The sequence below is a fragment of the Oncorhynchus masou genome, chromosome 6, assembly GCF_036934945.1.
Source record: "Oncorhynchus masou masou isolate Uvic2021 chromosome 6, UVic_Omas_1.1, whole genome shotgun sequence".
Classification (NCBI taxonomy): Eukaryota; Metazoa; Chordata; class Actinopteri; order Salmoniformes; family Salmonidae; genus Oncorhynchus; species Oncorhynchus masou.
Genome location: NC_088217.1, coordinates 69,424,824 through 69,439,630, shown reverse-complemented (window position 1 = coordinate 69,439,630; position 14,807 = coordinate 69,424,824). Strand labels below are relative to the sequence as shown.

Sequence of the window (14,807 nt, the reverse complement as noted above, 5' to 3'; positions counted from 1 at the left end):
CGCTAACACTCCTAGCATTAGCCCCAGTGAGAAGAGGGAGGGCATTGCCCATGGGTAATGAAATGAAAGAGTCAAACTCAGGATTTAGTCAGGAGGGGAGGGAATGTGGGTGTTTACTCCAAGAAAATGACTCTATATGTGTGCTTAGACGTGGTTGAATCCACCTCTTTCTGTTCTCCCTTGTTGGTATTGAACATACATGTATGAGAGGCTCTACGGAGGTTGTTGAAATATCCAAGGGTTTATAATCAAGCATATTTGTTCGAGACTGTATACAGGGGTTCTATATCTATGGTATACAGTATGCATGATATATAGGCTGATGACGTGAGACAGTAATCCCTAACCTAACTCTCGGGGAGGATGGAGGAGTTTCGGTCATGTCAAGACATAAAACAAATAGCTTCTCGTATAACTGGAGGGGAAGGAGTGAGGCTGGTTTCTTTACATGTAGATGGGTATGAGAGGCATCATATAGTGTGTGTGAGCTGGGGGACAGGTTGGTGCTTGCCCTTCACACCAGCGAAGCTTCCTCGGGTAAACCCCAGAGGGGGAGAGAGAGAGAGGCCTCGGGCTGGGGGGGCAGGCAGGCAGGCAGGCAGGCAGACAGGCAGACAGGCAGACAGACAGACAGACAGACAGACAGGCAGGCAGGCAGGCAGGCAGGCAGACAGACAGACAGACAGGCAGGTAGGCAGGCAGGCAGGCAGACAGGCAGACAGACAGACAGGCAGGCAGACAGACAGACAGGCAGACAGACAGACAGACAGACAGGCAGGCAGGCAGGCAGGCAGGCAGGCAGACACTGTATACCTGGTGCAGGAGGTTTCCCTCGGAGAACGTGACCCCATCCACAGAGGTTATGGCGGTTGTGCTCTTCGCTAGAGTGATCGGTCCATTCCCTCCGAACCCCACCGCTCTCTCCACCCCCCACCCTGGACTGCCTTTCTTCGTGGTCGCTGCGAAACAGAACAGAGGGAGAGAAACATAACTTCACACCGGCACGCAAACCTGAAAGCAATACGCGCCGGACAGTGAGAGAAAGCAGTATAGAACTCACTTCTCAAAGATGTTGTTGACAGGCTCTCTGCTAACGTCTGTTACTCTGAAACAGTTATCTTCTTCCTCCAAGCCAACAGACTAAAACTACAGCCCCTAAGATGGCTCTCCTTCCCTCTCTCCAACCCCTGCTGTTGTTGTTGTGTGTGGCTGTGTGCGTATATGTGTGTGTGTGTTTGTATGTATGTGTGTGTCTCGGCTTGTTTTACTAACCTCGTAGGTACTGGAAATCCCCAAAAGTCACCACAAGGATAGTAAAGGATAGTAAAGGACAGACCCCACAAAGGCTATTTTAAGCTGAGTTTAAAGGGTTTGGTTTAGGGTTAGAATTAGGTTAAGGGTTAGGTTTAGGGGTTGGGAAAAATAGGATTTTGAATGTAAATACATTTTGGATCCCCACAAGGATAGTAAAACACATGGTGTGCATGTGCTTTCTTGCATGTGTCTGTGTGTCAGCCAGGATTGGCTTTGGGCTCATTTGGGACTTAACTTTGACTCCAGCATTAACAGATGAGATTATAAAACCTCCCTCCCCATTTGTCTAACTCCGTTTTCTCCTTCCCTTGTTCATTTGTTCTCATCCCCAGGAGAAGCCCTGACAGCGAGTGAGGCTCATAGGGGACTAAGTGCGGGTGTGTACGTCATATGTTTCAACTGGAGACTTGAGACATACTCCAGATGTCCACAGCCGGCCTCTAATCTATGTTTGTGTCCCCTAAAAGCAGAGCTGCAGACACCAAGTATGTTTGCGAAAAAAACCCAAAGCCAATTGTTTTCAGAAATGCAGGATGAGCTGTGACTATTTCTGTCCGTTAGTCTAATATCTCAAAGGTGGTCTTCTTAAAATAAGTCAGAATCGAAAGAGAGAGAGATAGGGAAGGAAAGAGAAAAGGGGAGATAATGAGGGATATGAGAGAGTGAGAGAGAGACAGAGAGAGAGAGAGAGAGGGAGGCAAAGAGAGAGGAGACAAACAAATGGAGGAGACAGACAGTGACAAATAGTCGTACATACTGGAGTCGGACACACTGGTGGTGACTGACTCCACCAGACTCCAGACTGCAGTCCAGACTGAACCCTTGGGCTCTGGTCTTTCCCGTCTCTCCGCTTTCCCGTCTGTAGATCCAGATCAGAACAAGAGCCTCCTTGTTCCCACTCTCAGCCTCCCCTCGACCCTCATACCCGGCTGGACACAACACACCCACTGTGCTCAGCCACTTCTGATGAGCGCTGAAAGAGCCAGGGGCTTTCTCTGCCTTCACCACAGATCTTAAATCAATAAAGCATGTTGTTCAGCCTGAATTACAGCTTGGCCTGGGTCTGGCTGGGCTGGCTGGGCCTGGCTGGGCCTGACTGGGCCTGGCTGGGCCTGACTGGGCCTGACTGTGCCTGGCTGGGCCTGGCTGGGCTTGACTGGGCCTGACTGGGCCTGGCTGGGCTGGTTGGGCCGGACTGGTCCTGGTTGGGCCTGTCAGAAGGCTTGATGGGGGCTGCTACACCAACACTAATTATTTCAATCACAGAGATAAGTGACTCTCATAGTACTTTGCTATAAGTCTAGAAGTTTCCCAGTTGGAATGTGAGTAAGTGGCTGCCTAGAGCTAGCTAGAGAGACCGGCTGCTGTACACTGGCTAGCCCAGAGCTAGCTAGAGAGACCGGCTGCTGTACACTGGCTAGCCCAGAGCTAGCTAGAGAGACCGGCTGCTGTACACTGGCTAGCCCAGAGCTAGAGAGACTGGCTGCTGTACACTGGCTAGCCCAGAGATAGCTAGAGAGACCGGCTGCTGTACATTGGCTAGCCCAGAGCTAGAGAGACCGGCTGCTGTACACTGGCTAGCCCAGAGATAGCTAGAGAGACCGGCTGCTGTACATTGGCTAGCCCAGAGCTAGCTAGAGAGATGGCCTGCTGTACATTGGCTAGCCCAGAGATAGCTAGAGAGATGGCCTGCTGTACATTGGCTAGCCCAGAGATAGCTAGAGAGATGGCCTGCATTAGGCTAGCCTGACAACTCACACTGCTCTGTCGTTTGCTACATACTTTACTCGTCTGTGGTGACAAGGGGAATGAGGGGTGTTGTACACAAGACAAAGTCAACAGTGATTGGATCGTCAAACCAATCAGAGTATCAAAGCCAATGCTTTACCCACGTGTGTTCTGGCTCTGGCCCAACCCATACGTTTCTGGACCAATCACACGGCCCCGAATGTGTTCGCATTCTGTGAAGGTTCAGGGAGGCACTCAGATCCAGACTCATTGCAGAGAAGAAACGAATGTCTGCAGGCGTGAAAGGAGTCTGGGTAGCCAGGCAAACATTAGGCTACAGTACAGAGCTAACCCTGGCTCTGAGGTACGGCATAAGAGCATGTGGCTGACTGCTATAGTCTACATTGGAGTTAGCGAGAGCGTGTGGTTGCTGTACAGACTAGCCTGGAGCAAGCTCTGCCCCCGAGGTACTGTCGGCTGCAGGCTGGGTGGGGCGCCCAGTCATTTCCTGTGTGTGTTGTGAGCTACAGGCTGCAGCTAATGCTATTTCTGGATCCACAGCCATTATCAAGCTCTCTGTATCATAAGAAGACAAATATAGAAAAAAAGAGAGGGGGAGAGAGAGAGAGAGAGAGAGAGAGAGCGAGAGAGAGCGAGAGAGAGAGAGAGAGAGAGAGAGAGAGAGAGAGAGAGAGAGAGAGAGAGAGAGAGAGAGAACAAAAACAACAGTGTTTCTTTCCAGCAACAAAACACCAAGATACCTTTCCCACAGGACACAGATGTTGGGAGATAATTTTGGGGGAAATGCAAAGTCAAAGGCAAACCACTTAAAAGGATGATGGCCTATCGATATGGCCCAGTAACTTGCTGAGTACTTAACTATGTAGCATACATCAGGGTTAGGAAGGAAGGAAAGAGAGCGAGAGAAAAAGGTAGAGAGAGAGAGAGAGAGACAGGGGTGGGAGAAAGAGAGAGAGCACCGTTTCAGGGTTTGGCAGACATGTACGGTATGCGGCTATACGGTATGGTTACTTTCCCATGTTTGTTCCAGTAATGACTAAGGGAGGAAGAGAAGACAGTGTTTCTATTTGGGCTGACAATGAGTGGGTCATGAGTGTGGCCCTATAGCTCAGCTGGTAGAGCGTGGTGCCTGCAGTTCCAGAATAGTGGGTTCAATTCCTGGGAGTACTGTATGTAAAATGTATGTATGCATGCATGACTAAATCTCTTTGGATAAAATGGTCTGCTAAATGGTATATACATTAAATTATATGTGGACCAGGGACTGCTATTTAATTCAGCGAACCAACTAGCGAGTGCTGATATAGGATAAATCTTTCCTCTTAGATCATTAATAAATACGATTTTACGGACAGGGAGGATCGAATTCTATAAAAGCACTCTTACTCTGAGGTGCTTTATGAATATGGGCCCAGGACTCCAGTATAGCAGTTGCCTGTCCCACGTAAAGGGAGCCAGCCCTGGCAGGACTAGATGTGTTGTGGTGCTGTTATCCTGCTGCTGTTACTGGAGCACAGAGACCAAACCAAAGCCTTGGAACAGTTCGCAGAGCTTAACTAATCAACAAGCTTCGACTTCCCTATCAGAACATCTGTGGCCTGGTCTCTCGGTCTTTGGGGTTAACCTCGACACTGACGTGAAGCTCTGACTACACAGCAAAGGAATGACTGGAGGGCTGGCTCAGCCCGGTCCACACGCACGTACGCACACGCACGCACGCACGCCCACACACACACACACAGGCCTCCGCAGAGGGAAGGCCAAACGAGGAAAACAGACCAGGCCGCAAAATTGCCACTTGGCCGGTCAGATAGCAGCAACGGCAATACCACATTCCTCTATTCTCTCCTGACTGACTGGCTGACTGTAGCCCTGAGAGCTGGAAATGGACGGGAGTCACCGAGTCTAAAAAAGAGAATGGTCTGTAGTGGTTTGGTCAGTGTAGGACCGTAAAGCGGAACTCTGCCCGGCCCGCGGAACTCAATCCATCAGGACTGAATTACCATCCTACTGCTGCCAGTGTATATTATGGTGAATAGCCTATGATTAGAGGCTTTGGAGTCATCTAGCTCCAGTTCGTCTTTCCTAATGATCGCCTGTCACTGACCATCGTACGCCTTCTATGTACTTTGATACGGCACTACGCTCGTCATAATTTATCTTCATCTACTTCAAAACCAAATATTCTTTTGAATGTTTCCAATACTAGGGAAATGCCAACATATCCCTTCAAAACCACAAAGTTGGCACTCTCACGTTCAAGCCATCGTTACTCAACCTAGTGGAGAAGAGAGAGTAGAGAGTGTAAGACAGATACGCATGCACGCACGCACGCACACACACGCACACACACCGACACACACCGACCCCCACAGCCACCTCAACACCTCAACACCTCAGGGCAGGCAGCCGGTCCGCCGACCACAGCTGTCCACGCTGGGCGGAGGGCAGCAGTCTCGTCTCATCATTATTTTACTAATAGAAGGTCAACCCACCAGTCAGTCTCCTGTAGGACCAGACAGAACCATAAAAGGTTTCTAATTTCAAGGTCAATCCAATCTACCCACCCACCGCTATAACCTGATATTAGAGAGAGAGCCAGGGATGGTCTGGGCATCTAATGGATGAGCATGGTATATATATCCTGACAGTAATGGGATATGTAGTCTACCCCATCAACAAGTAGCCTACCCCATCAACAAGGCGTCCGGAATAATCACATTACAGTGAGACAACACTCCGAGGACAAAGAGAGAGAGTTCGTATTGCACCTTATTCCCTATAAAGAGCACTACTTTTGACCAGGGCTCATAGAGCTCTGGTCAAAAGTAGTACATTATATATATAAGGAATTGGGTGCTAATTTAGGACAGAGACAAACTCTCTTTCTTTGTTGTCTGACTGTAGTGTCATCTGGCGGTGGAAGGACAATTCTGGATGGATGCCTTGATGACGTGCTTAGGCGACAGCAGTTTGTATGTGTGTATGTGTTTGTGTGGGTGTGCGCGTGCATGACCAGGTTTGTGCCAGCTGCTAAAAGGTTAAAGGGTAAAAGGCTGTGTGTGTGAATTATATAATAAGCTTGCAGATGTTCAACCGACAGAAGTGTCTCTGAAAGCACGCACATCTTATCACGACAGAGCAGGGCCTCTCTCGGACTGCTACAACGACAGATACAATAACGACACCCAAGATAAACGGCTTCCTGTCACACCGAAGAGGAAACGTTTAGTCTACATGCAGTCTACATGCACACACATACTGTTGAAGTCGGGAGTTTACATACACCTTAGCCAAATACATTTATTTGTTCCTGACATTTAATCCTAGAAAACTGTTCCTGACATTTAATCCTAGTAAACATTCCCTGTCTTGGGTCAGATAGGATCACCACTTTATTTTAATGAATGTGAAACGTCAGAATAATAGTAGAGAGAATGATTTCTTTCTTTCACATTCCCAGTGGGTCAGAAGTTTACATACAATTAGTATTTGGTAGCATTGCCTTTTAATTGTTTAACTTGGGTCAAACATTTCAGGTTGCCTTCCACAATAAGTTGGGTGAATTCTGGTCCATTCCTCCTGACAGAACTGGTGTAACTGAGTCACATTTTTGTAGGCCTCCTTGTTCGCACACACTTTTTCAGTTCTGCCCACACATTTTCTATTGGACTGAGGTCAGGGCTTTGTGATGGCCACTTAAAAACTTGTATTTATTTTACCCTTTTTAAGTAGGCAAGACAGTTCAGAACAACTTCTTATTTTCAATGACGGCCTTGGAACAGTGGATTAACAGCCTTGTTCAGGGGCAGAACAACAGATTTTTACCTTATCAGCTCAGGATTTGATCTTGAACCTTTCGGTTACTCGTCCAACGCTCTAACCACTACACTACCTGCCACCCCATACCTTGACTTTGTTGTCCTTAAGCCATTTTACCACAAGTTTGGAAGTATGCTTGGGATCATTGTCCATTTGGAAGACCCATTTGCGACCAAGCTTTAACTTCCTGACTGATTTCTTGAGATGTTGCTTCAATATATCCACATAATTTTCCTCTCTCATGATGCCATCTATTTTGTCAAGTGCACCAGTCCCTTCTGCAGCAAAACAACCCCACAACATGATGCTGCCACCCCCGTGCTTCACGGTTGGGATGGTGTTCTTCGGCTTGCAAGCCTCCCCCTTTTTTCTCCAAACATAACGATGGTCATTATGGCCAAACAGTTCTATTTTCGTTTCATCAGACCAGAGGAACTTTCTCCAAAAAGCATGATCTTTGTCCCCATGTGCAAACCGTAGTCTGTTTTTTTTTATGGCGGTTTTGGAGCAGTGGCTTCTTCCTTGCTGAGCGGTCTTTCAGGTTATATCGATACAGGACTCGATTTACTGTGGATATAGATACTTTGTACCTGTTTCCTCCAGCATCTTCACAAGGTATTTTGCTGTTGTTCTGCGATTGCACTTTTCGCACCAAAGTATGTTCAACTCTAGGAGACAGAACACGTCTGCTTCCTGAGCAGTATGACGGCTGCGTGGTCCCATGGTGTTTATACTTGCGTACTATTGTTTGTACAGATGTGCGTGGTACCTTCAGGCGTTAGGAAATTGCTCCCAAGGATGAACCAGACTTGTGGAGGTCTACAACTTTTTTTTCTGAGGTCTTGGCTGACTTCTTTTGATTTTCCCATGATGTCCCCATACAAGTCACCTATGGTGCAGTTCAGCTGTGTTGTACTGTACCTCACTACCTCCCTCTTTTCCTCACCTTTCTCTCTCTCTCTACCTCATCCCTCTTTCACCCCCTCTCTATCTCCCTCTTTACCATGCCTCTACCTCCTTCTTTCACTTCCTTCCCTCTTTTACCTCCTTCCTTCCCTCCCTCCCTCCGTCGCTCCCTCCACCTCTGGTGTATAGTATAGGAACACACACGGACTGCCATGTGACTAGCTCATCCCCCTTTGAATGGCTGATGTTTCCCAGCAATGGAGCCATGATTCATACTCTTTACACTAGAGGAGAGAGCGAGAGAGGAGAGAGCGAGGGAGGAAAGAGCGAGCGAGGGGAGGTGAACGAGAGGGAGAGGAGAGAAAGCAGGAGGAGAGAGAGGGAAGAGAGGGGGTAATAGAGGGAGAAGAGAGACTGGGAGGAGATAAACAGAGAAAAGAGAGACGGGGTAAGAGAGGGAGCGAGGGTGGGAGAGAGAAAGAGAGAGAGAGGAGATCAAGATAGAGCAAGCGAGAGAGGGGCAAAGAGAGAGGGCAAGAGAGAGAGGAGTTACAGTTTAAGACAGTGAGAGGGGCATACATTGAAATTGATACAGAGAGCGAGAGCGAGAGAGAGAGAAGTCCAGCCTCCTCTATCTGTTCTTGCTCTTGTATGTATGTCCGTCTAGTTAATAACCATCGCGTGCAGAGCGAGACTGCATCCATGACAGCACCTGAACCCTATTAGCTAACAAACTGGACCACTTCCCAGTATTGTCTTTGCTCTCTTTTTTTTTGTGTGTAAATGGTGTTTGGCACTAATGACTCCCACCCTCTTGCTGCCCTAAACATAAAGAACTTCATACATTTCATAGGTAAACAAATGTGTGATAGTGCCCCGAGCACTCACTGTGGGTGGACTACAATACCAAGACCAGTCAGGGGTAATGAGAAGCCCACACAAAGGGCCCGCATCCTGTTATTGACTCTTTCACTTAAAACTGGGAGAAAAATCGACAATACAACAACGTAATTGTTTTGTATGTCATTTTCGTAGCAGTTTAAGTGAAGTCCTGTAAACAACATGAGGCAGAGGATTGTGTATGTGTGTATTTGTATGTGTGTATTTGTGTGTGCGCGGTGTGAGGTTTTGCCCGACGGTACGCTTAAAGCCCAGGGAGAGAGAGGAGAGCCTCTCTGTGTGGGATGTATAAACATGTACTTCTAAATAACGACTTGCTCGTTTCTCAACTCTGGAGTTTCTTTTGTGAGCCGTGCCAAATAGTTGTAATTTCTCTCATGGCTCGCTCGGCCCCTATGTTGAACATGATTTACAGCAAAACACTTAAAGACAGATTTGATGCACTCTTCAAATTCACAAATTCATTGGCCACTTTTTCTTCCCAATTTTTTCTCTGTTTGTGAGGCTGAGCTGAGCTGTTAGAGACTGTTGTTAACACGTGAAATGAAATGTAGGCTACGGCCGATTGATTTCCTCTGTGTCTAAGCTAGGCACACATTGGTTCGTAAACTCTTCGGTTCCCGATCAACTTTCCTTCAGGTGATAAAGCAGTAATTGCAAAAGTCATTTTCAACAGTTCACGCGGGCAAAACAGTGCCAACGCGTTACTGAGTTAGAAAGAATGTTAGAATGATATACAGTAAGACTAGTACTGTATACTAGTAAGTGTAGTACTCTGTACTACAGGACGCTTTAGTAGGCTAGGCTTTGTGTTATGGGCATGTTGGGGCATGCTCAGTGGACCTCCTCTGTAATACTCGGCGCCTCCCGCACTTTGAACCTCTCTCTGCTTCTCTCTGCCTCCACGTCCTGACTCTCTACCCTCTGTGGCCAACCCGGAGCTGTTTCCCATTTGCGCAGTACTTCGGATTTAGGGAGAAAGAAGGAAACAATGAGCGAAAAAAAAACACGAGGAGAACAAAGAGGAAGAGAAGAGGGGGAAGGAGGGAAGAAAGAAAGAAAGAGGGGAATGTCTGTGGGGAAGTAGTAGCGCCATGGGAACTGGTTCAGATTCTGATGCTGGAAAACCAGCCGACTTTGTTTCATCCATCCCACACTGCACTGTAGCACTACCTATGACTTTAATTAGAACCAGCTGGACAGGGGAAAGCAGCTAGCAAACCCAGTCAGTCCCGTAATAAAACAAGAGACCCATTCCTATCTCCCCCCCATCTCTCTCTACATCTCCCCCTTCTTGCCTTTAAAGTAAAGAGGTAAATAGATGGGGCCTCCTCAGCCACTAGGGGTTCCCCTTGGCTCTATGCTAGTCCTCTAGATATTCTTCTACAACTACTCCTGGCATCAGACGTTATACATACAGTAGAGGAAAATAAACCATTTAAGCCCCCTGCACCCCTACAGTCCCCCACCCTCTCCCCTCTCTCTCTCTCTCTCTCTCTCCCCCCATCTCCACAAACCCTCTGACCCTCCCCATACTTCTCCCGTCTCTCCCTAACTTCTCCCCCACACCCATTCACTGTTTTTTTTGTTGCAGATTTTGAAACCTAAGAGCTGAATTGAACCATTGTTTTCCTTGCCTGCCTCGTCGTCTGGCCAGCCAGCGCAACCTCATCCAGCCTCTCTCATTCCCTCTCTTATCTCTGTCTTTCTTGTTTGTTTAAGGGCAGGTCATAACTTGCAGAGCTCTGGAGGAGCACAGTGCTCTATCTATCTGTAGTTGGACACTCTCTCTTCAGCATTGGCACAGACGGACCCCCTCGGTTCCCTTGTACAGAATAATACAGTACACTGGCCCAGTTCACACAACTCGTTTGAAGAGTAACTTGGATTTTTTTTTAAATCAACTGCCATTACCATACTTGTTCTCCCTAAACATGCCTTAACATATTGTACCTACAGAAAGATATTCTGACAAGGTATCTATGAGTTTGTTTATGTCTTGATAAAGGTAACACAGTTGCACCCAGGAAAGTGCAAAAGCTACTTAGCTTCCTCTGACTCCATGCAGTCAACTAGCTGTTCTAAACCCCGATGAGCTATTCGCAGAATAAAACGGACACTCTAGATGCAACGCGCAAGTTACCCTTTTTTGGGCTTTCCATTACACCATTTGGGTGAACTATGTGCAGGCCAGCTAATAAGCGACATTACGGTCTTCCCTCTGGCCCTCATTCATGTTTCACCCGCCAGCTCCCCTGTCTGTCCCTACACATCCCTGTAGTCTAAACATTTGCCTGTCGTCCCCGCCACAGGGTATATAATCCCCACCGCATACACACACGCACGTCCGAGGATATATGCGCACATGCTAGGACACACACACACACACACATGTACGCACGCACGCACACACGCACACACCCGCTAGAGTCCACAAACAGATGCGCAGTTCCTTCCCTGCCTGGAGCGGATCAATAAATTGACAGCCTGTCGTACCGGCTTCATAATAATTCTATCCTGACACCCTCCTTGAATCCCTCCATCCATCTATCCCTCCCCCTTTAGTCTTTACATGGGCAAAATCTGACAGCAACCTTCCTGGTCTCGCCGAAACCTGACAGTGTATCATTTCCACTCCGTCTCACCTGAAGCCATGCAGTAAGCATAAAGAGAAGGCCAAATACTGGTCCTCTGTGGTTTAGTTAGTTTAAGAGAGCAGTGTTAGCAATACAGAACACTTGCTCAACATTTCATGCACTCATTGTACTGTATTTGTGCACTGAGGCATACTTTGTCACAGAATACATAAACAGGAGTAGACTGTAGCTGTCTGATAGGTGTGCTAAGTATACGTAGTGCTTTCATTTTCATTTCACCTTTATTCTGACAGGGAGTCAAGCCGAGCACGAGGCTTCTTTTAACAGATGAGCCCTGTGGACACGTCAATGCACATCAATTTTTTTTTATTTTACTAGGCAGGTCAGTTAAGAACAAATTCTTATTTTCAATGACGGCCTAGGAACGGTGGGTTAACTGCCTGTTCAGGGGCAGAACGACAGATTTGTACCTTGTCAGCTCGGGGATTCGAACTTGCAACCTTTCGGTTACTAGTCCAACGCTCTAACCACTAGGCTACACTGCCTCCCCTACACTGCAATGATAGAAAACAAAACACATTCTTCAGTAAAAAGGTTGACAATCAACCCCGGGAGGCACCAATTCATCCAGTTTCAGAGAGCCTTGAAGATTATTCCACAAGAGCTAAAAAAAACTAAAAACTAAAAGCAGATGGATCTAACTCAGTGAAGACGGAAGGGACCTCCAGAGTTAGCCATCCCTGAGACCTGGGTCTGGTATCTTGTACGTCTGTTTAGTGTAGCATAGCGGTCTGACATGGCAGTAAATGCCCAGGCCACACCGGGCGCCTCCCAAATGGTGCCCTATTCCCTGTGTAGCGCACTACTTTTGACCAGGGCCCGCAAGGGAATAGGGTGCTATTTGGGACACAGTTGTGGTTTGTCAGGTGGGACAGAGGTTTACTCTAGCCTTGACAGTATAAAGCCCTCAAATTCAACTGTGGACCTTGAAGCCCTACAGGGGGTGACATAAACAGGACCGCCTACAGAACAGGGACAGGGGCAACCTTCCTGGAAGTCACAGCAGGCATATAAGGTATAAATTACAGCACATTGCTATTCACGGTTCCACAGCAGAATATAAACCTTCTGTACACTATACAACCTGGCATTATTCATTCCCCATAGGCTATACCAGGGGTATTCAGATCCTACCCAGCTTCTTTCTACCCTATAATTAACTGCACCCAGGTTTTAAATCATCCCCTGATTTGAGGGGAAGAATTAGAAAAAAAAAGGCGTCAAGGGCCACATTTGAATTTGAGGGCTTTATACAGTGAAGGCCAGAGGAAGTCTAAAACAGTGATAGAGACTAAAGGGTTAATGAAGCAAACTATAAACCTACGTCGAAGCAGAATACAGGCCCACATAATACTACTCCATTATCCATCAACCGTCAGACAGCCTCCTCCAGACTACAGTACACCTTAATAAACACTCAGGGATCATGGGACGAACTGCACTCTGTTCTCTGTTTACAAAGCTATTTCCTGTTAAGAGGAAACACATACAACTCTCTTCTCTGAGAGAGAGAGAGAGAGAGAGAGAGAGAGAGAGAGAGAGAGAGAAAGAGGTAGCAAGAGAGGAGACAAAGAGATCTGGAGAGAAGGAAGAAGGAGAAAGAGTGAGAGAGAGAGAGAGAGAGAGAGAGAGAGAGAGAGCGAGAGGGAGAGAGAGAGAGAGAGAAAGAGCGAGAGGGAGAGAGAGAGAGAGAGAGTGACAGGTTATGGCGAGAGGTCTTGCATTTTGGTATCACAATAAAGAGTCTTTGTTATATCTGGAATCCTATTTGGAGCTTATCTTCGCTCCACATTTCCATGTAGACCTCTATCTGCTTATGTGGGCACCATAAACCTGTTGCACAAACAGACCCTCACCCTTGACCCCGGTGTATAGTGAGATAAGGTTTAGAAGAGCGCAGAGTGCGGTCCAGACATCCCTGTTTACATTCCCCTGTCTCCATGCTATGTCACATATGGGCCGCTGTTTCATGTAGATAGGGCGTATTCATGCTGCCACCCACCCCAACGATGGGCTAGACTAGATCTAGGTGCAGCTAGCTTCTCGCTGCTAAAGAAATACAAACTTTTTTTTCTCCCATTGACATTTCACCATTCGGTGAGTGTGTTCATGTTGTTTTTTTGCAAAGGATTCTGGGTGAGGGAAGGAAGTGAGTAATTAACGACAAACTATGAGTTAGGGGGAAACAGAATAGACCTTAAAAACAGATGTTCTGACAGAATACAAAACACTTGAGTCAGGTTCCAGGAAGTTTTGATCATGTCTAGTGTGAGAAAGATTCATATTCTATTCTATTCTAAGTAAATTAAAATAATAAAAAAAAATGTAGCACCTCCTTCTGTATAATTGTACAGTGAGAGCCTGTGAGATTCATTACTGTACTACAGTTTAGTTATTGTTTAATTCATGGTTTATGATAAAATATGTTGTTTCCTTCTCCAACAGGCCCCCTAGACACCAGCAATACCTAAATCCTTTTATATTCTGGATCTTATCCAGCTATCCACGAAAGTAGGTAAATGCAGAGTTAAAGTGTGGTTGGAGACAGCAGCACCCGAATCATTTGACAAACAAGTATTTTATGCAGAGAAAGAGTTAGAGAGAGAGAGAGAGAGAGAGAGAGGGAGAGAGAGAGCGAGGGAGAGTTAGACAGAGGAAGAGAGAGAGAGAGACTCCAAATAGACTGTGATGACTGTGATGGGTGTCCGTATGGACAGGCATCGCTGGAGGTCCGTTTATACTGATCGTTAGGGAATGGACGGTATACAACATAATTAGCCTTCAATGTCAAAGCCAACAGTCAGAGAGAGTTAGACAGAGGAAGAGAGAGAAGAAGAAGAAAGCTGAAGCCTGTAACAAAGACGAAGCACGGACGTGGAGGAGGAGGGAAGGAGACGGGGGAGAAGAGGGAAACGAGGAAGAAATACAAAAGACAAGGGAGGAGTGAGGAAGGGATAAATGACATTGGAGATTGAGGTGGAGAGACAGGAAAAACAGGGGGACAGCCCCGAATTTAAAATGGATTCAATTTAGATTTCGTGTCCACTGGCCTACACAAAATCCCCCCCCCCATAATGTCAAAGTGGAATTATGTTTATTTTTATTTTTTAGAAATGTTCATAAATGACCAAAAAATTGAAAAGCTGAAATGCCTTGAGTCAATAAGTATTCGCTTAAATGAGTTCAGGAGTAGAAATCTGCTCAACAAGTCGCAAAATCAATTGCATGAACTCACTGTACAATAATAGTCATAGAATTATCTGTACGGTTCCTCAGTCGAGCTGTGAATTTCAAGCAGGGAGGTTACCCAATGCCTCGCAAAGAAGGGCATATAATGGTAGATGAGTAAAAATTTTAAAAAAGCAGACATTGAATATCCCTTTAAGCATGGTGAACCCATCACTGAGTAGCACTTTTCATATTTTCAAGCATAGCTGCATCATATTGTGGGTATGCTTG

At 46.7% G+C, this 14,807-nt stretch overlaps 1 protein-coding gene across 1 annotated transcript in view; it reads right to left on the bottom strand.

Annotated features, from left to right (window-relative positions):
• The window catches only part of LOC135542501 (aryl hydrocarbon receptor-like), a 79,552-nt gene that overhangs the window by 15,867 nt on the left and 48,878 nt on the right, over positions 1-14,807 (bottom strand). The window contains exon 3 of the mRNA XM_064969502.1: positions 814-959. Coding sequence (XP_064825574.1) covers positions 814-959 — 146 coding nt within the window. The remainder of the gene's footprint in view (positions 1-813; positions 960-14,807) is intronic.